Here is a 20,574-nt window from a genome sequence, read left to right on the forward strand (position 1 = left end):
AAACACGCGAATATTTTGGAATATGGAACAACCCACAGGTCTCATGATCACTTCCTCAAATTCATTCATATTGGTCTCATCTAGCTGACCCGTATTACTCTTGTTCCATTTCCCAAAGAACATTGCACTTAATATTACTTCACATGAATAAATCAATGGAAACGGTTGTACATACCAGCCTATCCCTTTCCCACCGTGCTGTGGTAAATGGGCGCAAACCCAGCAATCTTTTTTCTTTAAAACCGCATGGGTCATGTTCATGATGAGCAACAATGTTTTGTTGCCGTATCCTTCTCTATGTCTCTCTTCCATTGGGGGCAAAGTACCAGTGATTACATGAACCGGGCTTTCAGTAGCTGCTTTTGGCAAAAGTGTTTCTAATGGGTGAACGTACTCCAGGAACCATAGTGTAATAGCTGTTATTGTTGGTACTACCATACTTAAGAAACACAGGACCAATGTCCAAATCAGTACCTTATTCCTTTTACCATGCTTTTTCCCTAAATTTACAGTCTCTAAATCTATTATCTTTTCAGCAGGGGTGCAGGAGGAGGCTGAAACCAGTCTTGACTTGTTCTTCATCGTCCTTCTTCTTGCTGGCAAAGTTCATCGCAAATGTCTCTCGTTCTTGATGGCAGAAAAGTTCAACGAAAAAATGACACAGTTCAATTCTGCCAGCCTTTTCACAGCCTAGATCATTTATCCACTTCGAGCAAGATTAGTTGTTCTTTCTCCCACTGCTCAAATGATTTCTGAACAGTTCTTTATTGATAGAGTACTATGCATCCAGCTTGTCCCGCTCTGGTTTAGGACACATGTACTCTATCAGCCTTAGTACTTATGTGCGTCCAGCTTGTCCTTCTCTGGCTCCTGACACATGTACTTTTATAAGCGCACCGAGGAGCCGTGAGTCTTGAATTGTCCGACTTGCACAATTCTCACACTTCTCTCCTCTACGCCCCTGGCTCCTACTCCATCCGTGAGTGGAACCAAAGGCAAAAGAAAAGCACCAAAGATCTGTGGATCACTTTTCCTGTCGAGGCCGCAAATTATACCGATTCACTCCTAGTATTGTATGATCCGTGAATAGTGCCGTTGCATTTCCAGTATTATGCTCATAGTCAGCCTGTGGCACAATGATGGGTAGCGATGAGCGCCGTGGCAATGATGTAGTTTCTTTCTTTGGCTTTGGTGCATTTGCAGAAACTGGTGGGCGCCAAAGGGGTACACGCGTTGTTTCTGCTCGTGTTTGCCATCCAGGGTTTGTGTCGCTCGGCAGTGATGTTGTTTCTGTTGAGCACCGTTGGGGCACTTTTCGCCCTTTCCCCATACTGGCAGCCTCCTCAGGCTCTGTTTCGAGTTTCACTTCTCGCTTGCGCTTTGTTTCAACTTTCACTTTTCGCTCAGGCTGATGCTGTGGCATTGGACTGGCAACAGTTTCTTTCGTTTCCGAGACCGTTTCCTTTCTCTGGTCGTCGGAAGTTGTCAGCAGTTCTGGGAATCTTTTTGCATGTGTTGCATGGATCCATGCCTTCCGTCCGTCTACTCGGATGGCCGTTTGCGTCGCCAAAAGTACTTGGTAGGGGCCACGCCACCTGAGTGCTAATGCTGTCTTCCGTTCAAAGTTTTTAATCAGGACCCAGCTTCCAGGCTCCAGCGAGTGCCCCGGTCCGGTATATCGCACTGGTAACGCCTCCTGCACCTGCTGATGAATCAAACGCAACTTCTGTATTAAAAGCCCACAGTACGTGCTTAACATAGGATGCTCGACCTCACATAATTTTTTGGGCTCTGGTGCGCACCATACATTTGCTGGTCTCCCCATTATAATCTCATAGGGGGAGAGCCCAGTCTTAGCCTGCACAGACGTGCGCATACACAACAGCGCTAGGGGTAATGCATCCACCCAACTCAACTTGCTCCCAGCGCAGATTTCTGCTATCTTTGACTTCAAGATTCCGTTATGTCTCTCCACAAGCCCGGCAGAACAGGGATGCCTGGAACTGTGGAATCTCTTCTCTATCTGCAGACCTGCACAGATCTGTAGCACTACTGCGCCCACAAAGTGGGGGCCGTTGTCTGACCACAGGACACGGGGCAACCCAAACCGGGATAAATACTCTTTTAACATTACTTTTGCTGTGGACATGGCAGTACAGTTTTTTAAAGGATATGCCTCCACCCACTTGCTGAATGCACAAATTAGCACTAACACATATTTGTAGTTCTGGCACCTTTCCATTTCTATGAAATCAAAATGGACCACCTCAAATGGCATAGAGGGTGGGCCGAAACTACCTGCTGGAGTCACGGTTCCCTTCCCTACATTGTGTTGCAGGCACGTAATACAATTCTGCACTAGTCTTTCTGCATTCTTTTTTATGTGCTCGTTTTTCCATACTGTGGATAAATGCTGTACCATTTTCTTCGCGCAAATGTGGGCAGGGCTATGCACCATTATAACCATTGCAGTCACGTAACAATTTGGCAACATCCAGTTCTTTGTTTTCTTGTCCACCCAACATCCTTCCAAATCTAACTTAGCAGTGCCCTCAGCCCACCCCTGAATCTCTTCGGTCGTGGCCTCAGCCTGCATTTCTTTGACTGTGGCAACTCCATTCTCTATCATACAAGGTACTTCCTCAGTCTGTACTGTCATCATTTTATTCCCTAAATCTGTGGCTGTTTGCTTCGCAATCCTGTCTGCAAATGCGTTTCCCTCTCCCACTCTACATGTTACTTTCTTATGCGCCTCGCACTTCACTATAGCTAGGCGCTTTGGAAACGTGAGTGCAGACAACAATCGCACAATCAAAGGGCCTTGCTGCATCCTGGCCCCATGTGATGTCAAGAAACCCCTCTCAGCCCAAAGTCGGCCAAAAGTTATGAACCACGCCAAAGGCGTACTGGCTGTCAGTATAAATATTCACGTTCAAATTCTCAGAGAGTTCACAGGCTCGGGTCAGTGCTATTATTTCTGCGGCCTGCGCCGAATTGTAGGGGATTCTTCTGCTTTCTACAACACTCTTTAGGGTAGTAATTGCATATGTGGCCGTTGATGTGCCATCAGGTAATTTAAAACAAGAGCCATCACAAAATAACTCCCCATCTGGCTCTTTCTGTGGGATATCGCTCAAGTCAATCCTTCCCTTTGATTCTTCTTCAGTGATCATTAAACAATCATGGGCTGGTGATTTGTTGTCACCAATTTCTGCTATGGGCAGTGGCATTAATTCTGCAAGATTCAATGCGCTACACCTCATAATTCGGATGTGGGGTGCAAACAAGATGAGCTCATATCTTGTCAGTCTAGCTGAAGTGAGGTGTTGCGTCTGTGTCCTATTTAATAGAATGTCTATAGCATGTGGCACCATCAGAATTAAAGTGTGCTCCAATACCATTCCTTCCGTTTGTTTCACTGACGCAGCAGCCGCTGCGTCAGATCGCAAACATCGTGGTAGTGCGCGCGCTACAGGGTCCAATGCGCAAGAAAAATAGCTGCACGGCCTATTTCTTCCACCTTGTTCCTGTGTCAAAACCGCCAATGCACATCCTTCACTCTCACTCACAAATAGTCTAAAGATCTTTTTATAGTTAGGAGTGCCTAAAACTGGCGCAGCACACAATGCAGCTTTCAATTGCTCAAACGCTTTCTGACATTCCTCATCCCACTGTAAAGGCATCTCTGCATCCTTTGTAGTCAATCTTATCATCGGCTTCACAATCAACGCAAAATTACTGATCGACTGCCGACAATAAGAGGCCATGCCTATTACAGCTCTCAATCCTTTTTGAATTTTTGGAATAGGCATACTAGAAATACTTTCTATGCGTTCTGGTGTTAATCTTCTCCCTTCTTTTGAAAGTAGGTAACCCAAATAAGACACTTCCTTCTGATTATACTGGAATTTCTTCAAACTTGCCTTATGACCATGGGTCGCTAAGTGTGTCAATAGTAATATAGTACTTTCTTTACAGATCTCTTTCGTGTCAGCAGCTAATAACAAGTCATCTATGTACTGCAAGAGTACACAACCTTTGGGTAATTCTAGCATGTCTAGCTGCTCTTTTAGCGCTCTGCTGTAAATGCTCGGGCTTTCTGTGTATCCTTGTGGAATGCGTGTGAATGTAAATGATCGACCTCCTAGAGTGAACGCGAACAGATATCTACTGCTTTTATCCACTGGAATGCTAAAGAACGCGTTCTTCAAATCGACTACACTAAAGTATTCTGCAGTGGCCGGTATCATTGTCAGTATTGTTGTGACATCTGGGACCAAAGGGAATTGTGGGTCTACCACTTTGTTTAATGCGCGCAGATCAATTATGAAACGATAGGGTACCTCATTGCCTCATTTCTTGTAAACTGGAAGAATCGGGCTGTTGCACGTGCTACCTGCAATTTCCTCAACCACCCCCAATCTCACCAGGTCAGTAACAATGCTTTTCAATCCCTTCTCACCTTCAACAGAAATGTTATACTGTGGAATTCGTGGTAGTGTGACACCTTCTTTCAAAGTTATTTTTGCTGGCTCTATTTTCAAGCACCCTACATCGTTATCATGCATTGCCCACAGACAGGTTGGTACTCTACTTAGCTCTACTGGCAATTCTTTTGACATAAATTCCGTCACCGGTGCATCGTGAGGCCACATCGTGAGGAACACCCCGTCTGCCGTACAATGTATGACTGCCCCCAATTTTCTCAACAAATGTAATCCTAGCAAGTTCTCTCCACAATTTTCTGTCAAAAGAAATGGACACTGTTCCGTAAATGGTCCTATTGTAATTGGGACAGCTTCGGACATGGGCTTAATTACTGGTGTACCTGCGAACCCTACAGAAACATTCTTCTGTCCCGACAGTGGTATCTCCGGAACCAAGTGGTGGTCTATCGAGCACTTCTGTGCCCCTGTATCTACAAGGAAACGGTGCTCCTTATTCCCGACTCTCATTTCTACGTAGGGCCTCTCTGATTCACGGGAATAGACACTGGTTCCGACACCTGCCGTGGGCTGTCCTATTGCGAAAATAACACATCGTCCGATGTGTAGTCACCGCTACTGCTATAATACGTGTTTGGTTTTGTATCAAAAATATTCCCAATTCCCCCTCGATGTCCTCCACTCTGATCATTTCTCTGTTGGCCCTGCCCGCCCTGATTTTGGTTCGAAACACGTTGGTTCAATGCCTGGTTCTGTTGCGCTTGGTTTTGACCATAGGATTGGGTTTGAGTACCTGCATTGGTATATCCCTGCTGCTGCTGCTGCATGTTATTTCTGCTTGGGCCGTTTGACCCCTGATGTCCTCTATGAGGCCTTCTCTGACCAAACCCACCTCTATTCTGTAGGTGCGGGCATTGTGCTCGCCAGTGTCCTTCCTCCTTACAATACGCACATTGATTTAATCCCAATGACACCCCATGCATATTATTCAAATTTCCTCTGCCTTGTGCATTTCCTCTACCTCTATTGTATCCAATGACCTGCTGCAGTAACACCCCTACTATCGTTTGCATCGCTTCTTTTCTCATCTCCAATGGGTACCCATTATATATCTCACTTACTTCCTTTACTGACGTTCTTTTGTTCGACATCCATCGCATTGTTTCCCCTACCCATACCTGCAATCTTTGTTTATCACCTATTTGTCTCGGTACCGGCAAATGCTTTGTACCACCTGGAAAAACTCTCGGCCATGATTTTTTCATATTCAATCTTGACGCCTCCTTCCTACCTTTCTTAATATACTCACTACTATATTCAGGTGTAGTAAACATCTCAGCATATCTGTCTTCCATTTCATTTTTTACTTCAATGAGTTTGTGCACATGTTTTCTTACATCCTCATCTTTTTGCTCACTGCGTGCTAACTTATTCAAATCTAACAATCGCTGTGGCGGTAAATTCCCGAGTATCTTTTTCCATTCTCCCACCAAAATTTCCCCCATGCATTCCAACACTACCTGTCTCTCGTCGCTTCTTCGGTACCCATACAATGAGGCCAATGCTGCCGTCCCATCATTTCCTTCTATGTACATTTCTGCCTCTTGCCGTAATTCAATCTTTCTTTCTTTGCTGATCGCGCTTCGAGTTACCCGTCCAAATCCTGTTCCTTCAGCCCCGCCTCTCGCCTCCCCGGTCTCAATTTCGACTTCGGGCCGGGCGGATGGTGCTGAATCTGTTTCTGGAGCGGGAGGTGCGGATGGGACAAGTGACACAGGTGGCATCTGTGAAGGGCCTTCCTGGATGCTGGGAAATTGTGTGTCCGCGGTCTGCACTTGTGGGAGTGCTCGTGCTGTGGGTGGGGCTTGGGTTAACGCTTGCGTGAGGGGAAGTGCTTGGGCTACGGGAGGGGGTATGAGAGCCGTGTTAGTTAACAAATGTTCCATTAATTCGTCTGCTATGTGTAGTTCCCGCTGCGGGTATGTTCTTTCTATGTTCATCTGGTCACGTCTCCCTTCCCGTCTTAGACTTGCCGTCCACACCTCCTCTTTCTTTTCTTCTGCTACCTCAAGCTTCGTTTTGTGCCTACGCGCATGATTCTCTCTTCTCCTAAGTCGGAGCATTGCTTCCCTCCTCCAATCTTTGACAGTCTCAAAAGCTGCAGGTCGCGCTTTCTTTCTAATTAGCACCCTTTCTAGGTTATCTATCCTCCCAATCTCAAAACTACCATTAATCGGCCACTGATGGTCGGGTTGCTTTCTAGTTTGCTTATGCCAAATTTCACAAAATATTATCGCACCCACACCATATTTTGCATACATATCATAAGCCGGCGTTCCCCCAGGCGGTGCACTTTGGCCATATTCCAAGGACTGTCTACCGCAGCTGAAAAGCCCCGCTAAAGTGGACAGTACTTCAGGCATGTTTCTTTAACCTTCCCCTTTGGTTAGCTAACTTTTACCTGGACGTTTGAATTTGCAAAATCAACACTCTACCAAAAATCAGTTTTCTCTTTGAATCGGGGAGTGACTCACCTGATAAAACAAGTCGCCTGTCCTAACGCAACCTCTCCCAACGTCGTGTCTGCGCTTCTCCGGCTTCTGCCTCGTCTCGGGACCCTCGGCTCCTTTGCCCTCTGGCCCGGTACATCGATCAGGGATCAGATGTGTGCAGATCTGCGGAATGAAACTCTCCTCACTTCTACAGGGCGCCCCGTACACTTCTTGATCCCGGCTCGATCGTCCCGTCCTCGCCGTTCTTCCGCCTTTACTCCGTTACAACGTATACGATGGGGCAAGTGGGGGAGGGTCCCTATTCGGGCGCCATCTTGAAAGGGGCCCCTAGGGGTCCCTCGTGCTATGGAAACAAGGCAATGACCATACACGAAAAGATGCGCCAGACACAAGGTTTCAAATTCCCAATGCTAGGGTTTATTGCAAGCAAAAGATAGTATCAATTGGCCAATTCTGATCTCACGCCCCGCAACGTGAGTTTCCTAGACCTCGAGGGACGCAAGAGAGCGAATTACGTACATCAGTTAAATATATACAAAATGCATATCATACAATCAGCAATGTCATGTTTAACATCCCTCTTTATTAAGTTCCTTTGAACTCGGGATGACGATGGACATATCCGACGAGTATGACGATTATGACACTTTCGATGTCTATTCTCGTAACAATGTGCAATTAGAAAGTGCGGAGGCATCTTTTAGTTGTTGAACAGAACACAGTGGTTCTGTTCTTGGAAGCAAGCTGCACATGGGGGAAGAGCCACATTCCAAGCTTTGCTATCTATGAGGTACTATTCGTGTCCTGGGAGCCGACACGTTCTAAAGGGTTTTACGAGGGGGGGCCCTAGGAAGAGCATAATTCAAGCCTTTAGCTGTTTTTATTCTAACATATTCTACCATCGTACGAGACTGGCTGGCAGCTGTGAAGTGATTAAATGCCCTGCAGCTCTCTCCCAAGGCTACAGAGAGGGAGCGTGGGCATTCCTCTCTGGGCTACTCATGAGGAGTTACAACAAACTCTTCAGTCCTGCGACCATGTCCTTTCATATTCAGACAACAATGTTAACAGTTGAGCAGACTAAGCAGAATTCACATGAATTGCAAGCTGCAAAGCAGTTTTAGACAGAAAGCAATGAGCAATGGTTAACAAGCAAAATGGCGATTCTTGCTACATTTAAAATGGCCGCTTGTTGGTCAAGCATAGCAGTTTATATTTCTATAACTCGGTGCATAAGACGGTTGGCCCACGGCCATCAAGTTACGTCTGTCATTCAAATGAAGGGTATTCATTTTTCCAGATTGACAAGTGTACCCAAAAGAAATGAGTGGTGTGCACACAGCGGACACCCGGTGCCACTGTCCATGGCCAAAGGCCATGGCTAGGGGGCTCGTTTAGGAAACCTATTGAAGCAATATGTAGAGTGGCCACGGCCAAAGGCCATGGCTAGTGGGACTGGAAGAAAGCTATTGGTGCAACATGTAAAAGGTCCATGGCCAAAGGACAGGGCCATTGGTTATGGGTGAAGGCCATAGCTAGTGAGCAGGAAAGAAAGGTACATGGCGAGTGGCCATGGCCAACGGCCAGGTCCAAAAGAAACATATTGGGGGAACATGTACAGTGGGCACAGCCGGAGACCATCGCTAGTGGCCTGTAAAAAAATTGCTATAACAAAACCCTTGAAATTCACTGAAACAACCTTTGGTAAGGTGCAGTTGTACAGATTTAAGGAAATAAAACCCTTGAAATTCAGCAGATGTGGGAAGTCATCACCAGCTTAACTCGGCGTGTTCCTGTTGCAAAGCCATGAGCACATACATATTATAAGAGAAGGGATTCACAGTGATATACAAAATGGCATTATGGGTGACATAAACAGGAATGGACAGTTTGCATGCTGCTAGATGAGCAGGCAGTAATAATAGAAAAAGTGAAAATGCAAACCACAAAAAAGTGATGACAGCTAAAAAAGCCACTTCTGGAAGAAAGTGTCCATCATGACATGTGGCCAGTGTACAGTAATGGTTCTGGGTTGTCTCTTCAATAGAAATGTACTAATTAAACAGTGTGTGTCTGTATATGGTAGTATGTCCTTTCCCAAGGTCGCTAGTGTGCTATAGGGTACAAGTGAGTCTCTCACATAGGCAAGGCAGCAGTTCCTTAGGCTTCCTTTTGTGCACCTATTGGTAGTAATGGTTGACCAGTCACAGTCAAGCACTTAGGAGGGGAGCATGGTGGATAGGAATACAGGGTAACACGTTACTCCTTCAAATAAAAAAAAGGTTAATACCTATGTGCATTTTATAATTATTTATTTATTTTAATATTTATAACATGCCCATGGGCCTCAGAGCGCACATAAAATGACAGACAGGGCAAAGCAGGGTCAGTAGTCAGGGAGCATACAGGACAATATAGCTTATTGCAGGTAGGAGGTTTTGGATAGCAAAAGGGAGGTGAAAACAAAGAGAAAGGCAAGCCTAGAGGTGTTAGTTTCGTCCTAAACGATCATTAGGGTTAGGGACTGCCATGAGGTCACCAGCAGTTATGGGGTTACCAGGGCAACAGTTGTCCCAGAGGATGACCATAGAGTACTGAAAAAGTGTGTCTGTAGTCAAGTGTTTGGCGGATTGGTCAAGCAAGAGATGGTCGTTATACTGGGCTGGTTTCAATAAATATAATAGGTAATGTCTGTCTTTGAGGGTTTATTTTTGCACTTCTGCGTGGTTAATGGATGCAGAAGCCTTTGTTTTGGGGTTCATCAAAATACTACTGTGAGGATGAGGTGCTCAAACCAAGGACCTGCACCGAGGAAGCTGAGTTTGGGGTGTTTTCTCCATGCACTCAGCTCTGGTTAGGGTTGGGGTATGCATGCAAGGCTCGAAAGGGTCCAGAAAGGTTCTCCTGTGTCAGGGTTAGATGCAAGAGGCCAGTCTAGTTGGAAGAACATCTGCAAGAACATCTGGAAGATGCAAAGGATGTTGCTTGTGAAGCTGGGGGATCTGCTGAAGACAAGTCTAGTCTGGCGGAAGGATGCATGGAGTCTCCAGCGAAGGCAATCAGGTAAGGATAGAGTTAATGTAGTTATGGGAACCATGGCAGTGTGCTACAGTCATTAGCAGAAGGTGTGTTTAGGCAGCTGCAGGTTTCTGGCTCTTTCAGCTTCTGCCCCTCTCAGTGCCGAGGATCTCCCATGTACGCGGTCTGCATCCGCAAAGTGATGGATTCAGCAAGGCTTTCGGATGGCACATAGGTCAATGGGGACCCCAAGGCAAGTACCCTAGTGTCAAAGGGAGGATGAACACCATCCTCGCAGGTGCATCTCTGAGTTCTGCAGTGACTGAACAGAGCGCCAGTGTGCAGGGAATTTCCGGGAGCTTGTAGATCCCAGCAAGGCTGTCCTACGCCCACTTGTCAGGTCAGCAACTTCTTTCATGTTCTGGACCTCGTCCATAGGGTCTCGCAGTTTAACGAAGCAGACCCTCCACATTTATGAGTAATTAGGCAGGAGGAAGGATCAAACAGAGACTAATAACAGGGCTGCATTCATTCGACCATGGGGGATAGCGGTAGCCACAAGCCCTGGGGCACAGCAGAGCTGCAACCATGTACTTCTAGAAAGATGCCCAGAACCCACTGGAGCTCCTGCTGCTGGCTACGCAAGGGTACATGCAGAGCGAACAACAGAATGCAAAGTATTCCCTGCCCCTACAGGATTTAAGGCCTCTTAGGCTAGCGCCTGCTGTTTATGTCTCCGAATCTTTTCTTTAGGGGAAGCCAGTAAGCGAAAAAGTGAATAATTTAGGCGCACCATGACAAAATAACAGGTTAGGGTACTTTTTAACAGCTGAAATGTCTGACGATTCCAAACATAACTTGCTTGGTTCAAATAAATTCCACCACATTTTTTCCTTTAAATTCTGAAATGGTCGAATGGAATGCAACACTGCCTGGTCAGCTGGGCACTGTTGTTTGAAACCATTGCTGTTTAATAGTCAAACACCAAATAAACTCCCAGTGGTCCAGCATTCATATTTATGTTATGTTGTGTGGATAGGCCTCAACCACCACCATGGTAGTTCCCAAGTGCATGGGCTTGTCTGTGTAGTGTCATTCTCTGCCCTCAAAAGGGGTCTCCAGGCTTGAACCTGCTGGAAGAAAGAAAATCCGCAAGGGAATGAGAAGAGGATGGGAAAGCAAGACATAGATGCTACAACCGGGATGCAGTGGGGGAGGAGTGTTGTGTGATAGCATGAGTGTGTGTTAGTCCTGTTTGATGGACCATGGATCTGCAAAAGGGTGGAGGTGGATACGTTCTAAAGTGTTGTAATAATTGGGGCGTGTTTTCCAGACAGATTTGGAGAAGTGTAAGTTAGTAAACAATGCAATGTTGGCATCGTGAGGAGTACAAGCGTGTGCTCTTCCAATCCTGGAAGTGTGGTGGCTTATTTGCCCAAGTGTCTCTATACTGTGTACCCCAGGTCAAACTCCAGAATGAGAATGACTGCAAAAACCTGAGCCAAGAGTGGCACAGCCAAATGTAGACTGGGTAGAAAGGGGAATGTTCCTGATAAAAGAGTCAAAGCGGTTAAACTGGCACAGTACATGCAAAAGGACTGGCACTTTGATATCAAAACGGTTATCATTAAGAACATGTTTCATGTCATGTCATGCTAGACTTTATTTTGGCTCAAGGTGAGGCAGGGTGATGTGTTACTTGGAAGTAGGCTTTCTATACCGATGCGTAGCCTCTATGGAGAACAGAAAGCCTAAGCGCCCTCCCCTGCAGTATGTGTTGATTGGACTATGTGAAAGGCGATGCAGAATGTGTGAGACCAAGCAGGGTAGGTGGAGAGAGAAGGGCCTGATGTCTGTCCTTGTGTATGCACTGACAGATCGACACCCCCTGTCATGTTATGTTACTTTACTTTGACTGTTGCCATGATGCTATGACACGCTTTGTACCGCACTTGAAGCCACAGTGAGGCCACTTCACAGGACTGAGGAGCAGCGAGGGAAGCTGTCGGGTCACTGGTTGAAGGATGCTGTACTAGAGAAGAAGGAAGCACTTTCAAAAGCTTAAATGATGTGCACTGGTTTTGCATAGTGCAACTGTTGCCTTCACCTTGTCTTTGTTTTCGCAGGGTCACTGTTACCGCAATGTGCAACATGGATTTCAGTCGCTTTCCTCTCGACACGCAAACATGTTCACTGGAGATCGAAAGCTGTAAGTAAGCAAGCAAACACACACTGTTTAATTGGTGTCTACTGAAAGCCTGGCATTATCACCCAGCAAGTAATGAGCACTAAGCATGTCAATGATTTTGTAGTTTATCTAAAGCTGAGGTTTACTGTTCCAGAACCGGTCTTACCAATAGTAGTCTTCAGGAAAGGAGGTTGGAATTAGGGTGTCTCACGCTCTGCCTACTGAAATTGTGTAAACTGGTTGATTTACAAATTAGTTCAATATATCCTCAGAAATAATCTTCCGATAGATGGTTAAATGCAAATAAAGCATCTATTGGAAGATTTTTTCTGAGGCTATATTGAACTAATTTCTATGTCAACCATTTAGTTTACCTAATTTCAGTAGGCAGAGCGCGAGACACCCTAATTCCAACCTCATTTCCTTATTATCGATTCAAGGCCTTTATGGGTGGACCTTGGGGATTGGGTGACGCAACTTGCCACTACACAAAACTCAGTGGTCATAGCCCACTACACTAGGATACAAACCCATACACATATTTTCTTGCAATTGTAGTATTGCACAGTGATTGCCACTTTGTGAGGAGCAGATACACATTACAATGTTCTTTCCCTGTGTATCACAATTCTAGGCTCTGTTTTGTTCTCAGCTCTGGGATGCAAGAGGGTGCGCAAGTCAGTGGTGAGATACGTTATGCCAGCTGGCGGATGTGAGGGGTGAGTTGATGGTAGTATTAGACCCTGAGATAAAGCCGTGCGAATGAGCCCGGATACCTTGGCAGGAGAGGGGAAACATTTGGAAGCAGATAGAGGGTAGCAAGCTTGATCATTTGTTATTAGTGTGTGATGTGCATGGTTGTGAATCAATCACAACTGTAGTTGCCAGTTAAGTGCAATTTTCGTAGCCTGGATCTTGTTTGTGGAAATATGCAGAGCTGAGAAAACAAAAGCACTCTGGCTAAAAATATCAATAGTACATTTTAAGTCGATACTAAGATCTGCGCAAAAGCATGCACACATTTTGCTATTGCCATAGGGACAGGGCTGAGGTTGCCCCAGATTGTCTTGGCACAGAAGAAGAGTAGCAAAAGGAAGGTTAGAGTCAAAGGCTAACCTAGTCATGAGCGTGAAGGGGGAGGTCACCTAACTGTAGGCCGTGGAGCTAGAGACTGGCTAGCTCAGGTCACGGGTAAAAGAACACCAAACATTAAAAGGAGTATAATTAAATTTTTCAACAGAAAATAATTTTAATACAACATAACAAGAAGGACATGAATTCATAAATAGGCAAGTTCCTTTAGGAAGCACGTTTCATATGCATATGGAAATATATTGTGGTATGCATAATGGTGAGTTAGTAACATAAGTGATAATTATTTCTTGCTAATTATGTATTGCTGAACATAAATCATGTAGCAATAGATTAATTCCATATGCATTTCTGTTGAAAAATAGAATTGTACTTTAAATTTTTGGTGATCTTTTACCCGTGACCTGAGGTAGCCAGTCTCTAGCTCCACGGCCTACAGTTAGGTGACCTTCCCCTTCACGCTCATGACTAGGGTAGCCTTTGACTCTAAACTTCCTTTTGCTACTTCCCGTTTAACCCTCTACAGTCAGGCCCCCTCACAAAAAAGAGGGTCTCGCCCCCATTGTTTCTCATTGGCACAGAAGAAGCCATTGGTTTGTTTCAATGAACTTTCAATCAGTGGGCACTTAAGAATACATTCAGATATCTGGTGAGATGCATAAAATGGCTCCAACTCTTTAGGCAAGATGACTTATTAGAAGGCAACAATCTGCAAGGTTCTAATGTCTTCAAAGTCATTTAAGATCAAGTGAGGCACATACTAGAGTTTCACCTGCCTTTTTGCTGTCTGGAGTCATTTACTTATGAAATAATGACTGCAGCATCACTCCAACGATATATATATATATATATATATATATATATATATATATATATATATATATATATATATATATATATATATATATATATATATATATATATATATATATATATATATATACCAAGATAACCACATAGACACCCAGCATTGTCTCCATGCGGGTGATGTGGCGATTTTTACCCATTCCCCCGAGGTGGACTGTACATACATTGAGAGACTGTTTTTTGGGGAGTCTCAGGATACTCCTTGAACTCATCTAAAGCGAACATTATGAACGGCAAACTACCTGGCCAGTCAACTGCAATATGTGGCAAGATGGTTATCGGAGGATTCAACACCAGAGTCCAAACTGTTGAGGGCCGAGTGCACCCCTTACTTTCTGAATGAATGGATGTGGCTATCAAACTCGCAGCGGGGAGAAGGGACAAGACTATTAGACCTGGTGGGGGGGGAATGTGGCAAAGAGCCTGTCATGTAATGGGGAACCCGTTCCCGTGCTCCCCATAGATGCCGTTAGTGGCACTAGCAGGGATGGATGGGCAACTGAGGAAGACCATCAGGAAGCAGTGGGAACCAGCACGTATAGCGACCCTCGGGGATGTGTGGCAAGATGGGAAGGTGATAGAGTTTGATACACTGGTGGTAGATGTAGGATTGCATCGAGGACAGTACATTGCATATGTCAGGTTGGTGAAGATGATAAAAGGTACGTGGTCCGAAGCAGTGTTGGCCAGACAGCCCGACACTGTAATAGAAACATTTTACGAAGTGTCAGATGGGGGCCATGAAGTCTCCCGAATATATGAACGGCTGATGTTTAAAGTTGGAAAGGAGGTGATTCAGACGAGACGGGATTGGGAGGAGGAGGTGGGGGAATCAATGGGAGACGGGCTATGGGTCAGGGTACAGGGATACCACAAAAAAGTATCAAGGAATGTGAGGTTGCAACAGATTCAGTTATATGTCAACCACAGAGCATATATGACCCCTAAGAGGATAGCCAAGTTCAAAATGCTGGAATACAGGCATGCTCAAAATGTGGAGAAGTGAACACAGGAATGGTACATTTGTTCTGGGGATGCCCTGAAATAATGAGAATCTGGAGGGAGGTGGCCCACCTCATGGCAGGAAAGGAAATAAACTTGGATGTGGACTCACTTTGGGCATGCATGCTAGGGGGATTTCCCAGGCACGTAAACTTAAACATGTGAGCAAACTCAAAGACCTGGCGTACATACTTGCTAAGCGCAGCATAGCAATGAGTTGGAAAGCGAGTAGAAGACCGAAAGTAGAAGCTTGGTGGCACGATTTACAGAAATGGGCGAATGCTGAAACAACGGTGTGGAATGAGATAGCATACAGGGGTGGGGAGGAGGAAGCGGATACATTGATAGCTTGGAAACAAATAGTAATGACACTGTTGGTCCCCCGACCGGTCAGTTCCAGAGGAAGACAGCGTCCAGGTGGAGAATAGCGATGGTAGCCCATAGTAAGGGGTTGAGAAAAGCTGAGGTGCGTGGTAGGCTCGGGAAGGGGGGGAAGGGAGGAAACAACATGAAACTGTACATGAGAATTGTAATGTATATCCAATACTAACCTGTATGGTGCTCAAGTTAGAATCAATAAAAAACATTATGAACGGCAACCTATGAGATTTTAGATACAATCTTTGAGCGAAGTGTCTCAAATATCTTGGAATTGTGTCGATTGTGTAAGATAGTAAAATTGTATGTCTTTGCGGGGATGATTATGAACCAAAATAAAGTTACACTAAATCACTGGAGCACCCATCCTGTTACACCGATCGACCACATAGCGAGGATAAAAATGGTTCTCTTTTATCGGAATGTAAATCGTTTTCATGTTTTTCCACTGCTAGGTTTTCCTTAAAACATTAAATTATTTTTATGGCCATCTGGTAAAATGAACAACCCAGGTGAGGATCAAAGTATCTAAGAATGAATGATGGGCGCTACTATATGTAAATGGTCTTTTCTGTCTGATATGACGTAAAACGTTGACTTAATGGGGACTAGCTGTGTACTGTTTCGTCATTTACTCACTATTTTATGGACTGACCGATATATAAGTCCATCCACCGAAAGTATTTTTTTAAATAGACAGTCTAAAGAGATATAATGGTCTGTGACCCACTCGGCATGATTTATGTTACTGGTGATGATGTTGTTTTTTATTTATATATCGCCTTCACCAAAGCGCTTTACATAGGACATGTTTGCATACTGTATGCAGAAGGTCAAAAATGAAAAGTTGGACTCCACTATTGGTAACTAGTTAATTAATGCCGTACGTATTATCCATATCTAGCCACTGGGCCATGGGAAAGCAGCGGCCATCAATACCCAAGACTGCTCTTTGACAATGCTTTGCTACAGTATTATCATGTTGAAGAGATTTTAAAAAAAATGCAATTAGCTGATCTTTATTTTAAATATCTGAAGGTATGTGTATATCTTAGTCAAAATGGCATTGTTATCTATCGCTACAATATTCATGAGCTCTTTAGTTTATTTCTGGAGACAGCTCCCCAAATTCAAATTGGAACGCACTCGATCATTCTTGGGATTTGTGCCTCAAATGCTCTCAGGTGCACTAGCAAACGTATTAGTGTCCAAAGGACAGACTTCCACAGCTGGGCTTCATCTGAACTACATCCAAGCTCAAGCGTGTCATTGGTGTACATGTGCCCGATGCCGAGAGGCCTCTGCACATGGGTGCGCAACTGCCGCCATTCTCTACAAGGCCTGGAGCAACTTTCAGGAATAGCAAGCAAAGCAACGTCTTTGGAGAAAAGGTACCGTTGGCTGGAGATAATTGAAACGCTGGGCCCGTTTGCAGATTGACCAACAGACAAGTCAACCCGTCTTTTTAACTGGATTCCAGTTGCCCATGTTGTAACTATCTCTGCAAATGCACAGGCCGTCATTTTATAGGAAGTGGTAACAGCACGGAGGGGACCACCGAGACTAGCACATACATGCGTTTCCGTCCCCTCCCTGCATTTGCACACATTTGCAAAACAGAGTGCAAAAGCAAAGTGTAAAAACAGGCGAAATTGCATTCATGCCTTGCGTATTGCAGTTCATTTAGAAAGAAGTGTACGTGCCATCTGACATTTACACCTTTGAGACAGCGTTTAAAACCGATTCCTATGGAATCCACTTGCTTTCAGCCTGAATGAAAGTCTCACGCATGCATCAAACTGTGTGCTGTTTGCAGACGTAAGCCATGGACCATGGTACAAACGTTGTGCCCCACTTTCAAAACAAATGAAATTCCACAGGTGTGTAAAATTGTGTCGTTAACGGCTTATTCCTTTGTTTTATGCCTGACCTTTACATTTCAGAACTTACAGAATGACCCCCATAGTTTTCAGAATTGATGACGCTTCTGTGTGCACCCAAGGCAGAAAGCAACTCTATTAAGAATTCTGGGACATTTCAGACAAATGCCTAGGTGGACTCCATTTTCCTTTTAACATTGCATGATGGACGTTTCGTTTCTTTTGTGTTAGAAGTCTTATCCAAGCATGCATTTACATAGATTATATTGCACATATTAGTGAGCAATGTGTCTTGTGAGTCTTTCGCTCAATTTGGGCAGGAATGTTAAATTGAATCTACCCAATTCAAAGAGCTATTGAGTCTGGTTTACAAATCGTTATTTCCAAAGGGTTTACCGATTGAATAATGATTTTGTAAATCAGGCTCATTGTCTGTAATTAGCATCCAACAATTCTGAGCGCAAGGTTACAGACCTCTTGTTATTGACAGTGTAAGCTACGAATAGTATGTCCAGCTACACATAAGTGATGCGAACATGTTTCTGTAATGTAAGGCTCTTAAAACAACACTGAAGCATAACATTAAAACATAGGGCCTCATTAAGGGGATGCTGGTAAAGCCGCCGGTAGGCGAGGGGTTACCGGCAATCCGTAACACTGTTTCTGCCGTCTGGCTTCACGGTCGCACTGGGATATTACGGCAGGCGACGGAAACGGTAAATCCCCATTCCCATGGAGTCTTATAGGACTCCCCAGGAAGGGGACACTGAAGCCTTGGCACCATTGCTAACGGTGCCGGTGCTTCAGTGACGACTATGCCGGTAGGGGCCTGGAAATACCCGGCAGGTCAGGCCTGCCGGGGGGTCGCTGGCCCCTACCGCCATTGTTGTAGAATGGCAGTCCAGAAAGGGCACATTGCTACCGGCAACCTTATTTCGGGACCGCCATACTTATAACGAGGGCCATAGAGCATAAACACAGAGCATGGGTACATGCATCATAGCATGAAAGCAAAAACATATTTGCAAGTGGTGGACAGATGCCATTTGCATTGTTGTTGGCTTCACGATTACGACAAAGCATATGCCTTGGTTGAATGGCAGTCAGAGCAGTGCCATTGCTGGGTGCTTTCTAATAATCAAGTATGAATGATGGGGAAGCTGCATGGGCCTGGTGGTGGAGAGGGGAAGCTGGTCGCATAATCCAAAACTGTAATACGTATAAGGAAATGAAGCCATTGCATGTGGGGAGCTTGGTTTGCGAGGACCAGCAGATACTTGCCATCGAACATGGCGGATGCTACTGTAAAATCCTGCGGAGCAGCGTTTACTGTAATGCTAAAGGTCTTCTGATTGATTTCCTTTGCCTCCCCAGATGCCTACACGGAAGATGACCTCATGCTGTACTGGAAGAATGGCAACGACTCACTAAAGACAGATGAGAGGATATCATTATCTCAGTTCCTTATCCAGGCGTTTCACACCACGACAAGACTTGCCTTTTACAGCAGTACAGGTGAATTCGCTTAAAGGCATTTTTACTATCGGTACTGAAGAATGACGGTTGCAGCCTGAGCCGGGCTACGCTGGAATGGTTGGAGCCCGGGCGGGTATTACAGCTGACCAGCTACCAGTGGCTTCTGTTGGATGCAGTTGCCGGCATATTGGTTTTTGGGCAACTACCGGATAGGTCTATGGTCGTACGTCGGTAACAAAAGGTCAACCTTGCAGATTCCAGAAGACAATGGCTGCATCTGCCTTTTGTTACTGAAACTCTCCCTTCCCTTTTGCATGGTCTTCCACCGTACCTCATCTCTGCTAATCTTCCCCCATGCCCCTCCCCCCCAAGCTCCCATAGCTGCTGCAGACTCCAGCCCCATCCGTTCACAATCTGAATAGAGTGAACCTAGAAGCCTGACCCATAGCACGTCGTGCTTCTGTGCACAGCCTTTTGTGACTTCGGCTTCCTGGTTCATTCTATTTAGACCACGAACACTACTGGATTGCGGTAGCAGTGATTATGTATCGAATAGAAAACAACTAATGAAATTTCAAAGAATGAAAAACAACTAATACCAAAATAACTAATTTTGGAAAAAAAACTAAAAATGGGGTTGGGAGTGGGAATAGTGGTTTTTGGGGTTGGGGGGAAAGTATTACAAAAAAAAGTATTTGTTAAAATATCATGAGTCGTTTTTTCATTCGATGAAATCACATGTAACCCTGGATTGCAACAGAAAAAATCTTGTAGACTTCATTTTCATCTGAGAAGAATATTCAGGGGTCTAGTTTTGGCTTTGTTTATATTTTCATTTAACCAATAGACTTGCCCGAGTTTACTTCACTGGGCGTATGTAGTTCAATGTCAAAAACCCCATATGCAGCAACAGTTATACCCAGTACAAGGCCTTTGTAACGTAACTGGTCAACTGGGATTTCCACCGAGGAGTTCAGTAAGTGGGCCAGACATGCTTTCGAGGGAACAGACCTCTCATTCAGCCAAAATGTTTGACCATTTGCTTTGCATGAAAGCAGTGAATCCTTCAATTGGCAAGAAAACTCTCCATCGAAAATGTACTCCAGTCACTGTGCCTGCAACTCCCCAGACCCGTTACTGTCCTTTCCTTGATTGGGCCTTTACTCCGCCAGAAATCACACAAGGTTTATAAATAGATAGATCTAGTACAGTTAGCGTCCTATCCAAAAAAAGCAGCGTAAACAAGGGTGTGCATAGTCCTAGTGCCTGAGAGTAAAAGACATTTGAGCAATTTAAATCCACGAGTTCGGTGTTGCCATGCACTGGTCTGCTGTTGATTTTTTTAAAAAAACAATAAGAAGAAATACACACCTTCCTCAACTGTTCAGTACATTTGACCTCTTATAACGTTGCGGATATCTGTGACCTTCGTACTCTTAAAAGTGAAACGTCTTGATTTTGTCTGGAACTGTTGGTTTCCTCAGTGTTCCCTTTGTGTGGGACCATTGCATGCATTGGCTTGCCCTCATATGTAAGATGGTTGCCTTGGTCATGTTACTAACTTTTGGTGCATCCTTTCCCATTGGTTTTTCAATCGTCCCTTGGTTGTGAGACTTCCAGGCACTGGGACTAAGTCAAATCTCTCTAGGAAGGTCCCCCAGCTGTGTTCCAGTTCCTCAAAGTCAAGGAGTTTTGGGGGTTAAAGCCCTACTTGG

General features: G+C 44.9%; 1 protein-coding gene across 3 annotated transcripts in view; it reads left to right on the forward strand.

Annotated features, from left to right (window-relative positions):
• LOC138453539 (gamma-aminobutyric acid receptor subunit rho-1) overlaps window positions 1-20,574 on the forward strand; it is a 720,362-nt gene that overhangs the window by 575,583 nt on the left and 124,205 nt on the right. For all 3 annotated transcript variants that reach the window (XM_069606507.1, XM_069606509.1, XM_069606508.1), the window contains 2 exons: window positions 12,103-12,185; window positions 18,758-18,898. In XM_069606507.1, the coding sequence (XP_069462608.1) occupies window positions 12,103-12,185; window positions 18,758-18,898 (224 nt within the window). The remainder of the gene's footprint in view (window positions 1-12,102; window positions 12,186-18,757; window positions 18,899-20,574) is intronic.

The sequence above is a fragment of the Ambystoma mexicanum genome, chromosome 4p (genome assembly GCF_040938575.1).
Source record: "Ambystoma mexicanum isolate Mex_15411 chromosome 4p, UKY_AmexF1_1, whole genome shotgun sequence".
Lineage (NCBI taxonomy): Eukaryota > Metazoa > Chordata > Amphibia > Caudata > Ambystomatidae > Ambystoma > Ambystoma mexicanum.